Consider the following 25,423-nt stretch of genomic DNA (forward strand, 5'->3'; position numbering starts at 1 on the left):
GCTTGAAAAAGCGCCGCCCTCAGCAAATCGATGAAACAATAAAATTGATAGTCATTGCTGTTGTAAAAAAGATCCTCTAAAGGGGACCCACCAAAAGTCGAGCCGTCATCTCTCTGCTGAACGGAAGTTCTGACCTGAGCTCTCACGGTTTCGCATCTAACCCCTTACAGATATCAGCTGTGGTATACTCACCTGTAAGACTGAATATTGGGATCTGGATACGGGAGTATATTCAAGTAGTGGGACACACGGATAAGTTTAAGTGCTTAAAACATTAATATCGTATCTCGAATCAGTTGAACTTTGTGTGAAAATTTAAGTGGACCAGTATACTGACAATCTAGGTAAATTGTTTAGAACTTAAAATGAAATCAAGCTTAACGGTGTTGGTGATTTGTCTCATAAGCTGATATGATCCTCTTACACAAACTCACAAAAATAATGTTTGTAAATATTTCTTTACTGCATTTTATTTCTCTTATGTCAAAAATCCAAAAAGATTTTCAGTGTGTTTTAGCATAAATTTTTGAAAAATTCAAAAAGATTTTCGACAACTGGTATTGAAAAGCTGATTTTCAAAATTCCGGGTGCTAAACATGATGAACAGATGGTTTGGGAGAGTGTGTTGTTTTGAAAATTAAAATGATATATCTTCAAGTGGTTTATCAAAGATTAACATTGTAACATTATCTTTGATTGTATAATTTCGGCAAGTGATTCATTAGATTTTTACAAGTTATCATCAGAAAATTTATTGTGAGGTAGAGGATGTGCAGGTTTCTAAGTGATAGAGAACCAGGTTCCGATACCTGAAGACTTGGTGATTTCAACATGCCAGACAGCGATCCCAGCATATCGAAAGGGGGAGTCTGAAGACATCCGAGTAGAGATTGTTCGTGGGGAGTCTGTAGATGATGATGAAGAGAAGAGAAAGCTTGAGGATGCTTACACTGTGAGATATTTCAGAGAGCGTTCAGACTGATAAAGACTGAAGTCGTTGAAGACTCGACACTTAAGACTCATCAACATCTGAGGGGGAGTCTGTTGGTGCAGTCATCTGTCATCTTCGTCTAATGTCGAGTCCGGTTTGCGTTGCGAATCTGATCAAGCATGATGTCATCATGTTTAATGATGACATCATACTTGTGACATCATCATAATATGGTTATCATCAAAGAAGCAGTAAACGACAAAGAAACATTTGGATTTGAAAGTGTATTGTGGCCGTTTATATTATCCAATGAGATGCTTAGGTTGAAAGGTCCAATTACAAGCTTCCATTTGAAGGTCCAATGAAGAGCTTTCATTTAAAGGTCCAATGATATAGTTTCACTTGAAGACAAAACTTTGGAGATTTGCTTGAAAGTCAACATGTGGGGTTCGCTTATACGGAATCTGTTTGGTTTGCTTGTAATCATGGGAGGTTCGCTTTTAGTGTTATGCATATGGTTCGCTTATGTGGTTTATGTAGTTTCAAGCGAACCAGAAATAGTATATATAGGGTGTTGGTTATTTCATTTGTAATGATTCCAGATTTGATACCGAGGTATTGCCGGTAGTCCTTGTACCTGTAAACACTGTAAAATCAATATACAAGAGGTTTATAGAATGATTCAAGCTGTTTTCACGTCTGTTTCTTAGTTTCCGTATCTGAAACGGATTTGAGCTCTTCCGAACGACTCGTTTAGGTCGAAATCGATCCTACACTTTCTAGGACCCTAACACTAGTTCTCTTGTGTTTAGATCTTAAAACAATAAACATCACCTATCCTTAGGTGATTACCAAAACATGAACACAAAATTTCCAAAATGATTTTGAAATCAATCATCTATCCTTAGATGATATCTTTTGGTCTTATACCATTCAAATTTTCTAAAATCTCGTCAAAGTTTGGGTCTAAATAATGTGAACACGTGCAAACTGGAAGGGTGAATGCCTGTACCCTGAGTTTTCTGTCTAAGGCTAGAGTGTTCGTACAAACCCGCAGTATCGGACCGGTCACTCTTACCTGGGAACTCTTGGGGTGAGTGTTCACTTATAGGTGAGCATGTCTTCGGTGATACATTATTATGACCCATTTACTTTGATTTGTCACTATGTGTCGACTGTTTGTTACGAGGTAACGAATAAATGACCACCATCCTTTCATTTTGTTGATATTTATGATATCTCATTTTTCATCACATCATCTCACTCGTTTTCTCTCATTTTCCTCTTTTAGAATGCCTCCTTGATGTAACGTTCAGGAACCCAATGCCGAACTGGCAGCTATTATAGCACAACAGATGGCTGCTATGCTACCTAATCTCATCACTCAGATAAACCAAGCCAACAATAACAATGTTAATGCACCTGCTCCGTGCAACTTCAAAAGTTTTAACTCGGCTAAACCACTCAAGTTTAGTGGTTCTGAAGGAACAACTACACTCCTACAGTGGTTTGAGAGTCTTGAGAGCACTTTCGCCATGTTCAGTGTCCGAACAACCGTAAGGTCGAGTTTGCTTCGAGTGTATTCCAAAAGAGGGCTCTCACCTGGTGGAACGGGGTAATGAGAGATAGAGGTGCTGATGTTGCTTTGGGTCAAACATGGGAGGAACTTAGAGCTCTTATGATGAGAGAGTTTTGTCCTCGTCACGAGCAGAGGGCACTTGAAAATGAGTTCCATGACTTGAAGCAAGACAGTGGTGAACACCGAGCTTACACAGATAGATATGAGGAGTTAAGCTTACTCTGTCCTACAATGGTCACGCCTTTGGATAAGGCCATTGAGAAATACATAGACGGTTTGCCAGATCCGGTTCAGGATATTGTCACTGGCAGCAATCCTACTACCGTCCGACAGGCCATTGAGCTGGCTGCAACCCTTACTGAATCGCAAGTCAAAAAGGGTAAACTCCACAGAAAAGGTGATAAGAAGTAGAAACAGTTTGATAGCATCAATGAGAAAAAGGGCATGAAGGCTGAGTCTTCAAAGAAATCAAGGAAGCGTAAGGCTTCCAAGAATTTCGCTGTTACTGCTCAGGCAAATCAGGCTGTTCCTAATCAGCCTGCACAACCTGCCGCCAAGAGGCAGTATGCTGGAAATGCACCTCTGTGCAACAAATGTAATAGCTATCATTAACCACAAGTGTAACGTCGCATCTGCACAAACTGTGCAAGTCTGGTCATCTTGCAAATACCTGTCGCTTTGCTCTTAACCAAAATCAGACAGCTTAAACTCAAGCAGTACAAAACCCTGCCCAGAATCCTGCACAACCTCACTATCCGCCTGATTCATGTTTCAACTGTGGGGATCTGACCCACTACAGGAACAACTGCCTGAGGTTGGCAAGTATGAATCAAGCACAGGCTCGTGGTAGAGCTTTTAACCTAACCGCAAACGAGGCACACGCAGATGACAAAGTGGTGAATGGTATGTTCTTTGTTAAAACCCAACGTGCTTCTGTTCTATTTGATTCGGGTGCCGATAAGAGTTTTGTGTCCTTAGCATTTGAGCCTTTGCTTTCGATGACTAGAACAAAACTAGGAAAGCCCTTGACAGTAGAAGTAGCTAGTGGTGAACCCGTTGTACTCGACGCTGTTCTTCGAAATTGCCAGTTGAACCTTAATAACCATCTTTTCCCTATTGACCTCACACCGATGCAACTCGGGAGCTTTGATGTAATAGTAGGAATGGATTGGTTAGCCAAATACCATGCTGAGGTGGTTTGTTTTGAGAAGATTGTTCGTATACCGCTTTCGACTGGTGAAATCTTAGAAGTTCGTGGGGAGAAACCCGTTAGTAGCCCTAAACTTATGTCTTGTACCCAAGCCCAAAAATACCTACGAAAGAACTATGTTGCTTTCTTAGCACATGTTGTAGAGGAGAAAGGCAAAGGTAAGACTATCCAAGATATCCCTATTGTCCGGGATTATCCTGAGGTGTATCCTGAAGAATTACCTGGTTTACCCTCTGTACGCCAAGTTGAGTTTTGCATCGATCTTGTACCTGGGGCAAATCCTATTGCTAAGTCACCTTATCGTCTTGCACCGTCTGAGATGCAAGAGTTGTCTAAGCAGCTTCAGGAGTTTTCTGACAAAGGATTTATTCGTTCGAGCTTTTCACCTTGGGGAGCTCCTGTCTTATTTGTGAAAAAGAAAGATGGGTCTTTTAGGATGTGTATCGATTATCGTGAGCTTAACAAGCTTACCATCAAGAATCGATATTTCCGACCTCGCATTGATGATCTGGTTGATCAGCTACAGGGTGCTACTTGTTTTTCAAAGATTGACCTACGTTATGGGTATCATCAACTTCGAGTGATCGAAGAAGATATTCCCAAGACAGCTTTTCGCACAAGATATGGTCATTATGAGTTTACCGTTATGCCCTTCAGTTTAACTAATGCTCCTGCTGTTTTCATGGACTTGATGAATAGGGTTTGTAAGCCTTATTTGGACAAGTTCATCATCATTTTCATTGATGACATTTTGATCTATTCTAAGACTCAAGCTGATCATGAGCAACATCTTCGTCTTACAATGGAGCTTCTAAAGAAAGAACAACTTTTCGCCAAATTCTCCAAGTGGGAATTCTGGCTTAAGTAAGTTCAATTTTTGGGGCACATCGTCAACGAACAAGGTATACATGTAGATCCCGCCAAAATCAGTGCGATTAAGGATTGGGATACACCTACTACTCCTACCGAAGTTCGTTCATTTCTTGGTCTAGCGGGTTATTACCGCCGTTTCATTGAAAACTTCTCCAAAATTGTGGTTCCTCTCACTGCTTTAACTCAAAAGAATAAACCTTTTGAGTGGGGATCCAAACAGGAAGAAGCTTTTCAGACCTTGAAACAGAAGATCTGTGATGCACCTATTCTATCTTTACCTTAGGGCAATGAAGATTTTGTCGTATACTGTGATGCGTCTAACTTAGGCCTTGGCTGCGTTCTCATGCAAAGAAACAAAGTCATAGCTTATGCATCAAGACAGCTGAAGGTACACGAGAAAAATTACACGACTCATGATCTTGAGTTGGGTGCAGTAGTCTTTTGTTAGTGCACGCATCTGTCGACTTCGTCTTGTATCGAGTCTTAGTCTAGGATTGGTAGGTCAGGGCGCGTTGTACGAGAAAATGTCAAAGTTTAGGATGTTAAGATGCTGATTTCGCTCCTAGTGCTAATTCCGCCCGAAATGTCATGTTGACACTCTCGAGCGGAATCACAAAGATCTGATTTCGCCCAAATGCTCTTGTGTATTTACGAGCAGAATCACAATGTTCTGATTCCGCTCCTGATGATGTTATGCCATTTCGAGCGAAATCAGGACAGCTATAAATAGCCTATGAGCGAAATCAGTTGTATAAGTTCTTGTTTACGGATACCGAGGTGCTGCCGGTTTTCCATTGACTATACAAGCTGTTATATCAATTAAAGTGTGATTTAAGTGAATTGCTAGCTGTTTCTACGCCAGTTACTTGTTTTCCGCACCTGTAACTGATCAAAACTCATCTGATAGACTCGTTCGGGTCAGCAAACGATCCTACAAGTGGTATCAGAGCTCAGGAGGAGGAGTTCTGCAGAGATTAGCTGGATTTCATCGAGATTTCTTGTTTCTACACCTTCTTTCTTCATCAGAACGAGATTTACCGGTCAAAACCTGTTCAAACTTTCACAGACTGTGTATATTTGACTATTAACAAATCCCTGAAAATTTGAGGTTAAAATTCGAACTAAAAATGGACAAAATGGACCCCCGAGTTGATTCCGCTCGAACAGACTAAATCTGATTTCGCTCCAAACTCTTGATTCCGCTCCAAAAGACTTGTTAATTTCGCTTCGAAGATTCATCTGATTTCGCTCCAGGGTGTAATTTCTGAGATTCCGCTCCAAAGTATTAGTCTGATTTCGCTCCAGGGTGCCAAAACTTCTGATTTCGCTCCTACAAAACTTCTGATTTCGCTCCAGATAGTCAGTCATTCTGATTTCGCTCTAGAGATTTATCTCATTCCGCTCCTGTGTATCTAATCAGTAATTCCGCTCCAACAGTAATTGTGATTTCGCTCCAGAGTAACAACTTAGTGATTTCGCTCGAGAAGTGTAGTTTGCTATTTTGCTCGAAATTGTTAATAGTTAATTCCGCTCGAAAGGTGACTGTTTTGAGAAACGTGATAAATAAACATGGATTCTGAATTCTACAATGCCTTTGCTACTTCGACTACTCCGGCTACGATTACTCAAAGCATGAACATGGAAAACGAAACCGGAACTTTACAAAAACCCCCAAAGCTTATGGGAATGGAAGAGTACCATGTATGGAAAAAGCGTTTTGAAAATTGGGTACAAGCGAACCATCTGAAAGCCTGGGAAAGTATTGAAGTAGAATATGTTAGACCACAAAGTAGTTTAAATCATGACAAAATTATTTCTGAATTTACAGAAAAAGAAAGAGATAGTTATCGAGGAGAAAAAATGATGATAAGTTTATTGCAACAAGATGTGAAAGAGGACATATTTGTGTTGCTTCAACATAATGATAGTGCTTTTTATATTTGGCGTGCACTTGAGAAGAAATTTTAAGGAAGTACGGAAATGCTAAAGAGTAAAGCCTCTCTGTTGAAGAAAGAATTCAAGTTGTTTACAATCATGCCCGGTGAATCTACAAAGGCACTCATTGAGAGATACTGTCATTTAGTGCGTACTATGGGTTTGTTGAAAATTACTAAGACACCAGCAGAATGGGTTGAGAAGTTAGCCGACGCATTACCGCAGAAGGAATGGGGAACTTATCTCATGATTTTAAAGAATTCTGGAGAATTCAGTCGATTGTCAATTGCTCAGTTTATTGAAAAGTTAGAGGCACAGGATCTTGAACAGTAGAAAATTGCCAGAATGAACACTTCAAGCAATCAACAAGATATCAAACTGTACTATAAAGGAAATGTTCAGACAGTTGAAGCGAGTCCAAAAATCCAAACAACATTTAGTGCAGGAAATTCATCCGAAACAAGCAGTCAAAGCTCAATCAATACTAGTGGATTTTCAACTGTGAATCCTCCAAGTGTTCAAAGTGCATCTGTTGGAAATGGGCATCTGATTTAATGTAATGTGGCTTTACATCTTCAAAATGGACAAAATTATTCTGAAGAAGTTGTGAAAAGTCATATGGGATTACTGGTTATTGCATTAGAATCTTATGAAGGGTTGATTGCCGGAAAAATTGGTAATCCGATGCTCACAAAGGAAGATTATGACCAGATCGATGCAGAGGAGTTGGAACTGATGGACATTAAATGGGCCTTAGCTAGTGTTTTGAGGAGGGCAGAAAAATTTAGAATGATTACAGGAAGAAGTGATTTCTTGGATGCAAATCTTTCTAATTTAGTCTTTGATAAATCTAAAGTTGTCTGTTTTCGTTGCAGGGAGAAATGCCATTTTAAAAGAGAGTGCAAGAAATAGGAGCCGAGAGGAACAAAGGATCATTTTGGAAAAGATGATTATTATAAGAAGTCCATATATCAACAAATCACTTACCAACCGCATCAGCAAAAAGAGTCACAAACTGCTCATGGAAAAATGATCGAAGATGCAAACAAGAAGGCTTACTATGGCATCATTGATCAAGAAGATGAGAAAATGACTGAAGGATTTAGCTGGGACAAGTACATTCCAGCTGATTCAAATGTTCGAGCTTTTATTGCTCAGATTGTGCAAAAGCCAGAGTTGATGAAGGAATGGATGGCTGTGATGCCGGATGATGAGGAGAGTCAAGATGGAAATTCTGTGTCTTCTGAAAGTAGTGATGATGATGAGGAAATTGAACAGATAAATATTGGAAAAACTCATTTATCTTCTGACAGATTTGAATTTTATTTTGCAGAAAAATTGAAGAAACTGAAAGAGAGGAAAGCTGCAAAAGAATTGAAAGAAGTCAAAGTGATTGAGAAGATTGTGGAAGTGGAAAAGATAGTTGAAATTGAAAAGATTGTGGAGGTCGAAAAGATTGTTGATGTCACGAAACCTTGTGTTAAATGTTCAGAATCTTGCAAAGAATGTGAAGTAAAAGATGAGAGGTTTAGTGAATCAGAAAAGTTGAAAGAAAAATTGTTGTTCGGTGTGAAGAATTTGAAAGAATCATACGATGTGTTGAATAGAACAGTGAAAGATTTGCAAACGACAAACACTGAAAAAGAAAAAGCTTTGAAAATGTTGAATGCAACGATGATGTCGAAGCATAAAGAGATAAATTTCTACATTGAAGAATGTGCTAAATGGAAGCAAGAATTGGATACTGAAAAGACTGAAAATGAAAGAATCAGACGGTTACTGAAAAGTTATACATGTTCTGATTACTTAATTGACAAAATTTACCTTACTGTTGTAGGTTTTGAGGCATTTAAAGATGAACAGCCAAAGAAGAAGAAGGATACTGGTAAGAAACCGTGTGTTAGCTATAACAAGTGTCCGCCTCCGATTTGGGAAGGGTACTCGCCTAGAAAACCTAACGAGGAACAACTAAAAAAGGCGGTCAATATAAAGTTAGAGTCCGAGATAACCGATGTACTACCCGACAACATTGACATTACATTCACAGCGTCTAACACAGATCATGAGTCCGAATTAATAAAAAGAGTGGTCGATCAGGTGTTGGATAAGGATGAGGAGTCAGAGTCAAAATCCGAGTCCGAAAGTTCGTGTCAGTCTGTCGGAAGTTCGAGTTCGTCCTGGAAAAGTTCTAAATCGTTGGGAAAACGGGTGTACAGTAAAGAGTTTTTCTTGTCAAAATCTAATTTGAATGATGAAACATTTGAAGTTGTGTATACTTTGAATGATTCTGACAAATTATATTTTGATAAAGAGTTTCCAATAAGAAGTGTTCGATTTGAAATGATCAAAAAGGTTTTCAAAATGACAGAAATTAATATTTCTGAAATAAAAGATTTAAATCTTAAAGAACAACCTAAAAAATACACTTCAAGAGTTCAACGGCAGCTAAACAAGAAAAAGAATTACAGTTATGGTTTAGATTTTCAAAAGAAACCAAACCATAAGTGTAATTTCAAAAAGAAAGGATTAGGTTTTATTCCACCTAAAAACTATAAAAATGAAAAATCTTCTAAAAATACAAAATTTGTTTCAGGTCCATCTGCTGAAGAGGAGAAGAAGAGCTCATTCTAGAGACAATCAAATCAAGAATTTCTTGCTGAGAAAAGGAAGAATGAAGTTCAAAGAAAAGAAACCAGAACCTGTTTTAGATGCAATGAAGTTGGTCACATTGCATGGAACTGTCCTAAAGCAACTAACACAAAACAGGAAGTTTCTGGAAAACTGAAAGAAGTTGTTGTTGATAAAACAGAACCACCAACAGAGAAATTTAAAGTGTTTAAAAACTCTACATATGAAATTGGTGAATGTTCGAAAAGATTTTACAGGAGAAGTGTGAAACTTGACAACCAGAAGTGGGTTGTTAAGAAATCTGAAGTAAAATATGGTGATGAATCTGATTCCACAAAATCAGAGGAGCCACAATTTGATGAGAGTGATGAAAACTCAGTTCCTTCAATGGATGATGAGAACTTTTCACCATTGAGAACTGAAAATTTTGATATTGAAAAAACTTATGCCCCAACTAAGTCTGAATTGAAATCACCCAAGGCTGGTCAGGCTTGGGTGGACATTTTCTTTGCTTGAAAAACCTGACTTGCCAGAGATCCCAAGTTTGTAATCGTGGATCAGGAATCGGCATCTTTCATGGTTAATTAGGTTGATTTGAAAATGTTTGAAATTGTTAAAATTTTACAGGTTGAAGGACTACGCCGGAGCTTCTAGGTAGGTAAGTGAGAAGCAGGAATCAGCATCTTTGATTGGTAAAATGACGTGTGTAGATGTTTGTTTCCTACACATGGTACATGTGTTTTTGTTTTTATGATTGGTACAGAGGGTGCATACTTGCATATGGTAAATCAGGGACATTAATTTGTACTCTATTTACTACGAGTGATTGATGAACAATATGATGAACCATGCCCCTAACTTACAAGTGAACCTACAAGTGGTTATAACAAACTTATTTTCCAGAAAAATCATTTTGATTAAAACAAACTTAAGTGTTTTGAAATCATAATGAGAAAATAGTTTGTTGAAAAGGGGAGTTCTGATTGTTTATGCCTAGTGGATGGCGAACGGAGGCGATTTGATATCGGTTGTCATGTTTCTGTACAGTTTGTTTTAAATTTTCTTTAATGTGTTTGCATTTTAGGGGGAGTAGAAAAAATTTCAGAAAATACAAAAACATTAGAAAATTTGAAAAAGTAAAAAAACATGATAAAATTCAAAAATGAGTTTTGTTGTAAAAAGAGGAAATGATAGTACATCAGTGGTCTGTCACAATATGCTAAAAAAATGGAAAGTTAAAATGTGATAAACAATCTTACTGAGGATATGCCAGTAGGTTTTTACACATTTAGTAGATTGTGACGAGATATAAACCTAAAAATTCAAACTTGCTTATTCTGTGGGTAACAACTTCTTGGATATATAGGTAACCCCTGAAATCTTGTTTGAAAGGTCCCTTATTCTGAGATACTAGGTCTTTATGCTCAGTGATATCTGGGGTATTATCCTGGGACTTCTGCTGTATGGAAATACTGACCTAGTCCTTGTATAATACTTTCCGCAAAGCTTGTAAAAGCATAGCCCTCAGCAAGTTGATGAAACAATAAAATTGATAGTCACTGCTGTTGTAACAAAAGATCCTCTAAAGGGGACACACCAAAAGTCGAAGCCGTCATCTCATTGCGTATACGGAAGTATCGACCTGAGCTCTCACGGCCCTCGCAATTTAACCCCTTTACAGATATCATCTGTGGTATACTCACCTGTAAGACTGAATATTGGGATCTGGATACGGGAGTATATTAAAGTAGTGGGACACACGAATAAGTTTAAGTGCTTAAAACATTAATTTCCTATCTCGGACCAGTTGAAATTTGTGTGAAAATTTAAAGTGGACCGGTATACTGACAATCTAGGTGAATTGTTTAGAACTTAAAATGAAATAAAGCTTAACGGTGTTGGTGACTTGTCTCAAAAACTGATATGATCCTCTTACACGAACTCACAAAAATATTGTTTGTAAATATTTTCTTTACTGCATTATATTTTTCTTTATTTCAAAATCCAAAAAGATTTTCGACAACTGGCATTGAAAAGCTGTTTTTCAAAATTCTAAGTGCTAAACATGATGAGTATAATTAGAGGGGGAGTTTGTCTTTAAAACTGATTATTTTTTATCAAATCTTGAAGTGGTTCATCAGATTGATATGAAAAATCATTTTGTTTGGTTTTGAAGGATAGTCTGAGTTAGTGCATGTTTTTATTTTTTGAAATGTGTAAGTGAGAGAAATTTACTGTGAGGTAGAGTTTATGCAGGTTTAAGTTTAAGCTAGGTGATGATCTTGACCAGAAAGAAAGTCTGAAGAGCCAGGTCATTTAATCCTGACAAGCTTATGGTTTAGAGAGCAAGGTTACAATACCTGAGAACTAGTCAGACAACGATCCTGAAGCTGATGATGCTGATGATGCTGATGAACTGAAGAAATGCCAGCATATCGTAAGGGGGAGTCTGAAGACCTGCAAGAAAAGATTGAGAGAGTGAAGCCCAGAGACAGATCAAGACTGAAGATGCGAAGACTCGACACTTAAGACTTGTCAACATCTGAGGGGGAGTCTGTTAGTGCATGCATCTGTCGACTTCGTCTTGTATCAAGTCTTAGTCTAGGATTGTTAGGTCAGGGCGCGTTGTACGAGAAAATGTCAAAGTTTAGGATGTTAAGATACTGATTTCGCTCCTAGTGCTAATTCCGCCCGAAATGTCATGTTGACACTCTCGAGCGGAATCACAAAGATCTGATTTCGCCCCAAATGCTCTTGTGTATTTATGAGCGGAATCACAATGTTCTGATTCCGATCCTGATGATGTTATGCCATTTCGAGCGAAATCAGGAAGGCTATAAATAGCCCATGAGCAAAATCAGTTGTATAAGTTGTTGTTTACGGATACCGAGGTGCTGCCGGTTTTCCATTTGACTGTACAAGCTGTTATATCAATTAAAGTGTGATTTAAGTGAATTGCTAGCTGTTTCTACGTCAGTTACTTGTTTTCCGCACCTGTAACTGATCAAAACTCCTCTGATAGACTCGTTCGGGTCAGCAAACGATCCTACATCTTTGCCCTCAAAATCTGGAGACACTACCTTTACGGTACAAAGTGTGTAGTGTTTACTGACCACAAAAGTCTCCAGCATGTTTTCAATCAGAAAGAACTTAACATGAGGCAACGACGTTGGGTTGAGCTTCTAAACGACTACGATTGCGAAATTCGCTACCATCCTGGTAAGGCGAATGTCATGGCTGACGCATTAAGTCGTAAGGAATGTGTCAAGCTTCACTGTGTTCAGGTTCGATCTGATATTCAAACCCGCATTTATCTGGCTCAACATACTTGTGTTACACAAGGTTGGATGGGTAAGGAATTACCATATCATCTTAAACCTGAGCTTGAACTGAAAGACTTTGGGATATTCTATTTCATGGGCCGTTTGTGGGTCCCAAGTCTAAACAATCTTCGCACCTTGCTAGTGGATGAAGCTCATAAGTCACGTTATTCTATCCATCCTAGTGCAGAAAAAATGTATAAGGATCTTCGAACCCAGTATTGGTGGTCGGGTATGAAGAAAGACATTGCCTTATATGTTTCCAAATGCCTAACTTGTCTCAAGGTTAAGGCAGAACATCAACATCCCTCTGGATTATTGGAGCAACCAGAGATTCCGGTTTGGAAATGGGAAAACATTGCTATGGATCTCATTACCAAGCTGCCGCGCACTAAAAGAGGTCATGATGACATTTGGGTAATCGTTGATCGTTTTACAAAGTCAGCACATTTCTTGCCAATCCGTGAGGACCTATCTGCTGACAAGCTTGCTAAAATATACGTAGATGAGATTGTATCCCGTCATGGTGTTCTTTTAAACATTATATCTGACAGAGATGCTTGATTCTCGTCTCACTTTTGGAGAACCATGCAATCTGCCATGGGTACCCAACTTAATTTGAGCACAGCATATCATCCGCAAACGGATGGTCAATCTGAGAGAACAATCCAGACACTGGAGGATATGCTTAGAGCATGTGTGATTGACTTTGGTGGTAGTTGGGATTCACATCTACCATTGATAGAATTCTCCTACAACAACAGTTATCACTCTAGCATCAACATGGCTCCTTTTGAAGCTTTATACGGTCGAAAATGTCGTTCACCGGTCTACTGGAATGAGATAGGTGAAGCTCAGCTTACTGGACCTGAACTCAATCTAGAGACTACAGATAAGGTCAAGAAGATTCGTGATAACCTTAAGACAGCTAGAATCCGTCAAAGGAGTTATGCGGATCGACGACGCAAGCCCTTAGAATTTCAAGTCGGTGATTACGTCCTACTCAAGGTATCCCCTTGGAAAGGCGTGATTTGATTTGGAAAGAAAGGAAAACTTGCACCACGCTATGTTGGACCATTCAAGATCGTTGAAAGAATCGGAAAAGTAGCCTACAGACTTGATCTACCTCCTGCACTTGGAAATGTTCATCCAACTTTCCACATGTCCGATCTCAAAAAGTGTTTAGCTGATGAGAACCTCCACATACCAGTTGATGAAATTCGTGTTGATAACACGATGCACTTCGTTGAGAAACTAGTGGAAATCATGGACCGTGAAGTCAAAAAGCTCAAACACAAGCGCATACCTATTGTCAAAGTTCGCTAGGAATCTAAACGTGGCCCAGAATTTACTTGGGAACGTGAAGATCAGATGAAAGCGAAATATCCTCATCTATTCTCACAAGCTTCCTCTAAATAAATTTCGGGACGAAATTTCCTAAAGTAGGGGGAGACTGTGACATATGTGCTTGTGTAATCATTGTACAAACTCTGAACATTTCAAATATCAATAAAACAATGTATTTTGATCCCAATGTTTGTTATTTATGTTTTACATTTTACGCGTTTTGATTTTTGATCGATTTTAAACTCTATATCGCTTTCTAGAAAGTTAAATGCAAACTGATGCGTAACGTAATCAGTTTAACATGAAAAACACTCCGGAACAACAACATAAGCTTAACATACCTTAAATAACCTTTACATAACTTAGAAATAAGTTTTAAAGGGTTTGGTATGGCAAAAACAAGTTTATTCGCTCATAGGGACTATTTGCGTCAAACTGCAAAAGTCTGCCATTTCGTAAGGCAACATATAGTCCGGAACATGAGCATAAGTTAAACATACCATAAATAACCTTAACATAGCTTAGAAATAGGCTTTGAGTGGTTCGGTGTGCGAAAATATGCTTATTTGATCATACAGGGACTAAAAGTGTCAAAAACGACGTGAGTTTGCATTTACGCGCATATCTTACGTTCGGACCACATATGGACATCCAAAAATTTTGTAGACACTAAAATATTTTTATTTTAGTGATAGGCATGCAAAAATACCACTCGTCGCGTAATTTGGATCGTTTTCACGTCCGTTCGACTTTCGTCGTAATTAGGCGAATAACGCGACCGTACGACCAAAAGAACAGACATCCGGGACTTTTCCGAGCATATTTTGAGTCCTCTGTAATTTGACTACCTTTTAGAGCCTTGAAAATGGCTTAACGGGGGTTAAAAGTGCCAAAAATGAGCTTAATCATGTGGAGGGACCAAACCTGTCAAAAACAAAACTGTTGCTGATTTGAACAGAGGACGCGGGCTGCGTAAGCCCAGTCCCTATTCTAACGTGGGGCGCGTGAGAATGCCCAGTAACAGAAACTCATTTTCAGCAACTGTTTGATACTTCAGGGGCTGTACTTGCAATTTCCTTTGTGTAATGAGCAAGTTAACACCTTCCCAAGTAATATTAGTTGGCCCTTAACACTTGTATGGTTGTGATTTATTGCTTAATGGCCAAACAAACCACTTGTGATGATCCTAGAGCATCAACACAACTATAAATACCCCACACCTCTTCCTAGTTCATTGCTCATTCTCATATTTGAACTCTAAGTGGAGGAATCCTTGCAAAGGAGCCACCTACCTGAGTTCTAATATCATCCTTCTAGCCTTTTGAACACCAAGTAAGTGTTCTTTCATGGCTTGTAGTGATTTTCAGCTTTGTAGAGCTGAAAGTCAAACTGTTTGATCAACAGTTTGACTTTCGGTTTTGACCATCAATTGGTCAAGTCAAAGTTCAATTGAAATTTGCAATGTGATTGTAATCACGATGGTTATAATCCTTAGCGATTATACCTACTGATTACCACGTTGACTAGGTGTAGTGACGAGTCAAAGTTTCGGTGAAAATGCGTTTTAGCACGCATTTTGCAACGGAACTACTTTTAGGTATCAAAACACTTTGTTTTGATACCAAATCAGTTTTCTAAGTTAGTTAAACATGTTTTGACATGTTTAACTCGTCACTACTAGTTTAGTGCTTGTTTAGGGTGGTAAGTTAAGCGGTCTAAACAACCGCTTAGACTTTCGAACCCTACCCGTTTAGTCGATCATTAGGATCCGACCAAGCATGTTTAGTGATCATAGTTGCATAGGGAATAACCTCTGAGGTTATACCTTATGATCACATAGGTTGGTTAGTTATCCGTTAAGTAGTTTATATGCCACTAGAAAATGACCAAAATGTCCTTTTGAAGCATAAATCCGTATTTTGCATATGTGATCAAGTTTTTGACATATAATCTGATTTAGTAACATGTTTAGGCATAATTGGGCATGTAAGACTTGACATAGCACATAGTTAACCATCCGACCTTAGTTTTACGCAACCGACACGTTATAGTAGCTTATACTACCATAATGGGTCGAAACGGGTCAAAAGCACTTAGGTAGACTTTCAAATCAGAATGTTGGGACTATTAAATCATGCCATATGAGTGCCAATACTCATTTGATTTATAGAACCTCATTCTATCCTATCTCCGATTTAGGATCCGATTATTAACATAGTTACCTATATTAGGTGCCATTTGAATTCTTGATCCTTGGAGCTTTAGTTGGTCTTATTCTCAAGACTAATAAGCAATCTCAAGTGAGTACATAGTTCCCCTCTTTTACCGCTTTCAAATACTTTGGGGTGATACACATGTGCATACTTATTACTTTCGTGCCTTTCATGCTTTTATGACATAAACATGCTAGTTTCACCTAGTACACATATAATACATGATTTCAACTATGTTTTGCTATGTATGTTAAGCATGCTAGCACATTGATTTCTTAGACATTTGTTGCATATGTTTAACTTAGCATATGAACACATTGTTTTACATGACATTTCTGCTATGTATGTTTACTGAGCATGCTAGCACAATTGATTTCATGAACATTTCTACTATGTATGTTTACTTAGCATACCTAGTACATGGTTTTCATAGCATGCTTACATTGGTATGACATTTGGTATGTTTAACAGGACAATAATACATTCATTAACACTGATCATGTCGCTCGGTAGTATGTAATGATACCATAGGACTTGACAAATCCCGTTTCGGACTTCCTAGGTTTGTTTGGAAGTTGGGAATGACAGAATCCGATATACATAATTTAGATAAACCTTTAATTTGTTTAAGGGTTTGTTGCCACAGTCGCAAGGCTTGAATGTATGCGTTTAAACACTACTGCATAAATGTTTGTATCCATAAAGCATTGTTTTATGCAAAACATAACATTTAATTTAAACTTAGGTTTATTCAAAAACTTTGTTTTGTACATTTTCCTATGGGGTTGAGTAATTACTAGTTATTCACCATACATGACTTTGTTTTCACATTGGCATTATCATATAGTTTGAGTAGATATTTTCTACTTGCTATACATTACATTTTGGTATACATGATACAGTTTATACATGACCTTGAACATGGTTTACACATAAACAATTTGACATTTGCTTTAAACAAGACATTTTGGTTGATTATTGATAAGTGACTTATGTAACAGGGCTATGTGTTATATGATAAAAGTATGGTGGATACGCCGCTGGTACTTCCTATATATAAGTGCTTTTATTGTATTATACATTGTTGCGTTATCGAAACCACTTGGACAATGACATGAAATATTTTATACAAGTACACGAAATTGTTTTACAAATTACAAATTTTATACAAAATTCACTTTTACTTGGTTATTGATTTAACCATGTATTATCCTTTTATTATCATTCTATTTTCAAATGATTTTATAAAACATTTTACAAGGTTCATGACTACATTTTTGCTTAACACTTCTTTTAACTACAAGTGATGAATCCTGCATAAACAAAACCTATGTATCTCACAAACATTTTTATGCTGATGTACCTACTTTTACATGTGTTTCAGGTGTTAATGCATGATGATGTTTGTGCTTCACTTAGGCAGACTTGGGCCTTAGTGACTTAAAAGACAGTTAATTATGTTATTTTTCTGTTAATTTCCAAGACAATGTGAACTTTAATCTTAATAATACAAAACTCTAATTTCCATGGTTGTTGAAACAATAATTCTGTCGCTCCACTCCCCGACGTTTCCGCCGTAATTTGTTGTTTTACGCGGTAGGGGTGTGACATGGAGTGGGTGTGGGTTGCCAGACAAGTATAAAAAGGAATGTACGGTGAATGGAACAAATGCGCGGCTGGGTTGGTCGTACACATTGTTTTGATTGTGCAGCCGAGCTTATAATAGTAATAATATTAATTTACACATTAATTAAACATAAACATATAATTACATGGTCATTAGTTAAATAAGTCCCGTCTTATAATCAATTTCTCGTAACTACCTTCACATAAATACAACATAAAATATACAAGAAAACCCGAAGTGTCACAACACAACACAAGACACAACAAAAAACTAAAGATAAAGACATTTTAGTCAATACCCCATATTCCAAAACCTCATCTTTCAAATCACATATTTGAAACCTCATCTATCCTCCATTTTCCAAAAACCCCATCTTTCACACGCCACCGTATCATAATCACGACCACCACCTACCTTCAAAACACAGTGAAAGTAGGGGTATGATTTTAGGTTTTTATTTCTAAACCAAAGCACACCCAAATTGATTGGTGAGTTTTTATAATCTAAGATCAGATCGTTCTAAGCTATGGTGGTTTTGACTGATTTTAGGGTGTTTTACATTAGGTTAGCTTTTGGATGAATTGTGTTTTATTTCAAAATTGTGTTTATTTTGAATTGCGTTTTTAACATACTTGTGTTTAATCTCCTGGTTGATAATAGCACACTCAGTTCAGTGCGTTTTTGAATTGTATTTTATAACACACCCAATTCATTTGAATTGTGATTTAATCCCTATCAACCGCCCATTGCGTTTTTGATAAAACAGTGAACAATTGTGTTTCTTAACCCCCCCCCCCCCCCCAAATCAGTTACAAAGCCACAATTGTGTTCTAAAAAACACAATGAATATAATCAGCGTTCTTTTTTAAAACGCAATGATAAAACACAATGAATTGTGTATACCCATTTCATTCTGTTTTTTTATATACCCATAATATACTCGTTTTTATTGTGTAATTTGTTTGGAAGAAAATAACGTCATATGAAAGAGTTAGCAACGTTTTAAAAAAATGGGGAAATGGAAGAGAGAGAAAATATAATTTTGCATGAACCATAATACCCTTATTAAAACTCCGACACATTTATTTATTTATTTATTTTATGAATTCTACCCATCCAATATAGGCCCTTAATTACTTAATTAGATTATAAAGGTTGCTTCTTAGACTTTCTACAAAAATACAAGTTTCTATTACATTCTAACCCTCATATGTTATATGTTTGGGTAAAGTTATCCTACAAAGTCTCTCAAATCACAATGGATCGCAAAATTTAATATAATATCGAGAAATATAACATAATGCCACGAACAAAAGTCACAATCAATCACAAAAAAGACACAATGAAGAAAAAAACACAATATCAAATAAAAAGACAACAGTTTATGGCATGCATAATTAACTTCGTACGCTTCACACGTTAATTCCCCTTTATACATTTAATCATAATCAAGTAAGATCGAAAATGGATCGAAACAAAATAAAAAGCATAGAGGTAAAGGGAGGTGTACCCGGATTTAATCAAAATCATCAAAAGGAATCAAACGACAAGGTTGTTGAATCAAATAAAGGAGTACCAAAAAACTGATCTAGAAAACATGTTATATGACCCACGTGCTCTTATAATCTTCTTACTTGATTACCAAGTGCTATACAATAGTCAATTATTAACTTTTAGTCATCAAATTTATTTTTATAAAAGAATGTATTTTCATAAGTATTCACACGTTCTCGTCCAATTTTGGCTTCCCTTCTATTTTTAGATTTTGATTTCGATAGCTTAGATGGTTGGGGAGCAAACCACATACTTGCGATAATTCTCTATAGCGTGAACGATTATACCCTTTCACTGTTATAAGAGACGTACTCACATCCCTCAAGCGGAATCTTATCACATGGAGCTAAAGTGATACCAAGAAAAAAAAAACCTTGATACTCAAATTTAAGATGATTCTCATTTAAACTCTTCGGTTTAACAATAATTTATAAATTAAGAATCCATTTTCGAGCATTCAAATGATATTTTATTATATTTGTTTGCTTTTTTCTCAGTTAAAAGTTAAAATGAGAAAAAAAAATATTTTACATATTTAATTACGTTATTTAAACTCAATGTCAAAACTTTTGAGCTTGTTTGATTATTTATGAATCCTATAAATTGATAGAAGTAAATGCGTCAGAAATTATGGATCATGAATAGATATATGATTAGCGAAAGAGTGGGCATGTTGCATTTACACCCTTGCGTGTATTTGGGGTTGTCTTTTGGTAAAGCCATCATCTCCCCCCACACATTTACATCACCATAAAGTAAAAGATAAAAATATTTTTTAACACTTCTGATAAAAAAAAAAAAAAAACCATAATTGAATTTCAATAAAGTAAGAAGAGTTAAATGCCATTTTACTCCCTGTGGTTTGAGCCATTTTGCCAGTTTAGTCCAAAGGTTTCATTTTTAACCTGTGGGTCCAAAAATATTTCACAGTTGCCATTTTAGTCCACTGGGTTAACTTCATCCATTTTTTCTGTTAACGAGAAGGTCAATTCGGTCATTTTATATGGCTGAATTGCCCTTTTAGTTAACAGAATTACATACAAAATGACCAAATTGGCCTTCTCGTTAACAGAAAAAATGGATGAAGTTAACCAAGTGGACTAAAATGGCAACCGTGAAACCTTTTTGGACCCACAGGTTAAAAATGAAACCTTTCGACTAAACTGACAAAATGACCCAAACCACAGAGACTAAAATGGCATTTAACTCAAGTAAGAATTAATCACACGAATATTCAATGTGGTATGCTTAAATTGCGGAAAACATAAATTGTTATCACTTTTGTTTGTGAAATGTTTACGAGTTGAACGTTTCATGGTTGAGGTACATATTAAATGATTGCTTGGTAGTCGATCAACACCCTCGAGTCGAAGTTTTACTTATGGCCGGTGGAGATTAGCCATTAATCAGTTTTGGATTTTACTTCAACTTTTGGATCACCTATCTTGAGCGAACTTAGTGGTAGTCAACGAAAGTGTTTGGATGTAGAATCCGATCGACTCTTTGGTTTTTTTTGGAATCGTCAAAATGGAACAGTATACAATTGCCAAAGGGTGTGTTCTAGGAAGTAGCGCACCAAAGTGTAAATGTGTAATCAAACAAATTAGAGTCATGCTACAAAGACCAAGTGAAGTTTGTCAAGTGTCAAGGGGTTAGAGGCAATATGTTAAAAAGTTAGTTTAAATATCTTGTTGTTAGCCATAGGATTTAAGTCCGTGATTAGAGGTCTAAGACTTATGAATCAATCAAAAGATGTGAAATGATGTAACCGAATGAGAATGTGGGAGTAATGTCATTTGAATTCATTATTACGATGTTACATGTATAAGATTTTTAGAAAGAATTAAACAAATAAATCATGTGCTATAAATGTTTTATGGATTTGATCCCAATATATGAAAATTTATACCTTTAACTTATTTGATCCCAATATATGAAAATTTATACCTTTAGTTCTCACTATTTACTCATCGATAACACATCTAACCATTGGCTCAACACACTTTCAAAAGTCTGTTAAAATTTTACAAAATGACTATTACACATACCTAGGAACCAAATCCATGTGCTATCTATGAGTGAATAGCGAGAAGCTAATGTGTAATTTCTTATACCTACTTAGACCGGGTGTAGTGGTAGAGAAAAATAATGCCCCTACCATGGTGCATTATTCGACACGTGTCATCCCAGTCAGAATGGGGCGTTATTGCAAAAGTGGTGTAGTGGGAATAATGCCCAAATAATGCCCTTCCAATTATTAAACAAAAAAAACCAATATATTCTCTCATTGGCCAGTCAAACCAAAGTCAACCCATCACAATCCCATTTTGGCGTTTTAATAAACATGCCGGTTACATTTTTTTTTTTTCAAAAATAACGCCGGATAACGCCTAGCGTAATGGGGTGGGGGGCGTTTTGGGGCGTTTTTTTTCAATTTTTTTAAAAAATACCGCCCTACTACGGGTGATCTTACCTAGAGACCAAATCCATAAAATAGGCATGCCATAGAGATTATCCATGTAACTCTTTCAAGATTTTATGATTATGTATGTATTGAAAGGATTTGTATATCGACTATGTTGTTAGTGTGTATAGGATTACACAATATGAAACACACTTTTTCATTGAGAATAAAATCATGTGGCATGTGACACAAATATCTAGATGTCACACGTTTTTAAATTATCACTGAGAGAACACCCAAAAGATCATACAATATAACATTGAAAAAGTATTAAACATACGACAAATATACGACTCAGTTGTGGCTCGACCGTGCTAAGACTACTAATTAAGCCTAAAGAGTATTGGTTATCAAACACCATACAAACACTAGTAAGAAGACACATAGATCAAAAGCAAAATAATGTTATAAAATAGAAGACACATGACCGGTGCATCGTAGAACACATATCGACTATATGCATCATAAACACGTTCAGACCTGAAAATCAGAAACACACTCAAAGTAACGTGTTCCACAAGCAAAATCTATATCAAACACCATAATTTTACCCATCGATCAATGGTCAATCTAGGTTCTTTTTACATAGTTAGTGCTTATATGTTACATATGTCTCTTAGAGAGACCAGCCAGAAGACAAATCATGTGACATTTTTCACATTGATTGATACAAGATCATAATACCTCATCATGTGTTAAACTAAGATACGAAGTATAAGTCATCATGATGAGCGATATTGGCTACCAAACTATAAGATGGCGTTTAAAACCATTTGACGTTGTTCATTTGAAAGACAATACCTTACTCATGCTATCTGACAGATGGAAAGTGAGTCGGAATATCTTTTTGAGTTCGGAGATATTCGATTATCAGTTCACTTTCTTTCTTTCGACTGATTGTTTGTTTACACCAAACAATCTATAGCTCTTATTCTTATTATACTCAATAAGAATTTAAATACTGTTAAGTTGTTATTGTTTTTGTTGTATGTATTCATTTCTCTTTTATAATCTCTATTTATACCTAACTAAAACTTGGTATCAACAACTCATATAAGAGTAGTGTTAGTATTCATTAACCGGATATGATATTCCATATACAAAATGGATATGAATTCAACTCTGGAAAACATTTCCACCGGTTTCATTGGAACATGCCCTAAGTTTTATTAAAAAATCATTACTTTTTGATGGAAAGGAGGAACCATAAGTTCTTGAAAACTCTCGATTGTCTTATCTATGATACTATACCTACATGTCCTCACAAAACGCATATTTTTATGGATGGTGGAAGATACTAGATTCTACAATGTTTCTAGGTCTGCTACATATGTTGTGCCTTTTGGGAGTAACCATGTTTCGTAGTGTCCTAAATGGACGGCATCCTACAAAGTCAACACTTATAAGCAAACTAATGTAAAGAACATAGTGCTCAATGATTGATTGATTTCTTTATACGTTAGGATAATCCCTTGTTATCAGACATTTGTGTTAATATTTGACTTTAAACATTAGTATAATTTGGATATAAATCATATTCCTATTTTAAAGTGTACACACAAACATGTAAGTAATGATATACATATACACACCATTTTGTCAAAATCTACAGAAATATTATTCCACACTTTAAAAACATGTAACTGTAGATATCAGGCAAGAAGAAAGAGCATAGTGTAGTTGCACTTTTGTCACCACTTCTGTCTTAACTTTTGTTCATATATATGTCACTATTGTATGTATATCTATAGATGTAAATGTATATCGGCCTTCAGCTTCCACACACCCTTCCTAACCTAATCATTCTTCCTCCTTGCATACTATTATGCTGGATCTGCAATATGCTGATTTTAGGGTTTCTAATTTAGGTTAAAACCCTAACCACCAAACTTCAAGATTCAAGATTTAGCCAAGAAGTGTCTTTAAATGTTGGGTTCATCATCTTGTTCACAACATCATCAACAACAAAATCAAGAACTTCATTCACAATCAGATCTTTTCCAACCCCCACCACCACCTCCAACACTTACTGGACAGTTATCGTTACCGTTACCGTTATTGCTACCCTTACACTTACACCACCACCAGATCCCACCATCCATCCACTTACGTCAACTACTCTTAACCTGTGCACACTCCATTTCTCAAACTGACTTCACCACCGCCCATGGTATCACCACCATCCTCTTAGCGAATTCTTCGCCTTCCGGCGACTCATCCGAAAGATTAATCCACTCTTTTACCAAAGCCCTAGCCCTCCGTCTCCGGCTCCACCTCCACCCCACACCCCCTCTTTCCATTAATAATAATTTTAATAATGAGTCGTGGAAACAACCTCTTGCAGAAATACAGGATAAAGATGCGCAAGTCAGGCCCAATATGGCTCAATACCCATTGGACCATGCGGAAGCCTCGTGCACCGGATTTTCCTGTCAGAACAATGATGAAATTCTACAATCATCATATTTTTCACTCAATCAAATAACCCCTTTCATAAGATTCAGTCACCTAACCGCAAATCAAGCAATCTTAGAAGCCATTCAACAACAATTTTCTCAAGATATTCACATACTAGATTTCGACATCATGCATGGATTCCAATGGCCACCACTAATGCAAGCCATCGCCGACCGCCACCCGCCACTCACCCTCCGCATCACCGCCACCGGAACCAACCTCAACCACCTCCGTCGAACCGGCGACCGTCTCTCTAAATTCGCACACTCCCTCAACCTCACATTCCAGTTCTTCCCACTTCTACTCCCTCACAACCACCACCACCACACCGTTGATGATGTCATCCGCCACCTCTCCGCGGTCGTACACCTCCCTAACGAAACCCTAGCCGTCAACTGCATCCACTACCTCCACCGCATGTTAACAAACCGAGATAAACTCTGCTTGTTGTTGAAAAAGATAAAATCCATGAACCCTAAAGTTGTCACATTAGCTGAAAATGAATCAAACCACAACCACCCGGTATTTATCTCAAGATTTAAGGAGTCCTTGCACTATTATACCGCAGTTTTCGACTCGCTTGAAGCAACATTGCCCCCAAACAGCCGGGAGCGGATGGAGGTGGAACAGGTGTGGTTTGGGAGGGAGATTGCAGACATTGTCGCAGCGGAGGGTGAGGACCGGAGAGTGCGACATGAGCGGTATTTATCGTGGGAAATGATCATGAGGCTAGCCGGTTTTCGAAATGTTGGGTTGAGTTCGTTTAATGTTACACAAGCTAAACTGTTGTTGAGGCTACATTATCCTTGTGAAGGTTATAATCTTGAGGTTGTAAATGATTGTTTCTTTTTGGGTTGGCAGAATCAACCCTTGTTTTCTGTTTCTTCTTGGCATTAAGTTATAAATATGATTATTTGTCATAATATGATGTTACATGTGTGGCTAGCTACCTATACATACACACCTATACATATATACACAGGACAGTCTAAACTATGTGCTTTAGTGTTTTCCATATAGGTATAGGAAACCCTAATTATCAAACCCTAGCTATCTCGCTGTACTATGTTGTTTGCATGAAAAGCGAGCATGAAACATGTCTTTAGAACTTACCATCTTCTAATTATACTCTTATCATGGTTATGCAGAATTGAAAAGATATGACTATTTCACCTATGCTCATGTGTGTATGTATATGTGTGTAGAATGACACAAACACTAGGTGGTGTTAATTTAAAGCTTTTCCAACTCAAGGTCCTTGAGAGGGGGGGTCCCACATGGACGG

At 37.2% G+C, this 25,423-nt stretch overlaps 1 protein-coding gene across 1 annotated transcript; it reads left to right on the forward strand.

Moving 5' to 3' along the window:
* Nucleotides 1–23,445: 23,445 nt before the first annotated feature.
* LOC110903145 (scarecrow-like protein 18) lies at nucleotides 23,446–25,035 on the forward strand. Its single transcript, XM_022149299.1, has one exon. It carries the CDS (start codon nucleotides 23,608–23,610, stop codon nucleotides 25,033–25,035), a length of 1,428 nt encoding a protein of 475 aa, XP_022004991.1. The 5' UTR covers nucleotides 23,446–23,607.
* The last annotated feature ends 388 nt before the right edge of the window (nucleotides 25,036–25,423 follow it).

The sequence above is a fragment of the Helianthus annuus genome, chromosome 13, assembly GCF_002127325.2.
Source record: "Helianthus annuus cultivar XRQ/B chromosome 13, HanXRQr2.0-SUNRISE, whole genome shotgun sequence".
Taxonomy (NCBI): domain Eukaryota; kingdom Viridiplantae; phylum Streptophyta; class Magnoliopsida; order Asterales; family Asteraceae; genus Helianthus; species Helianthus annuus.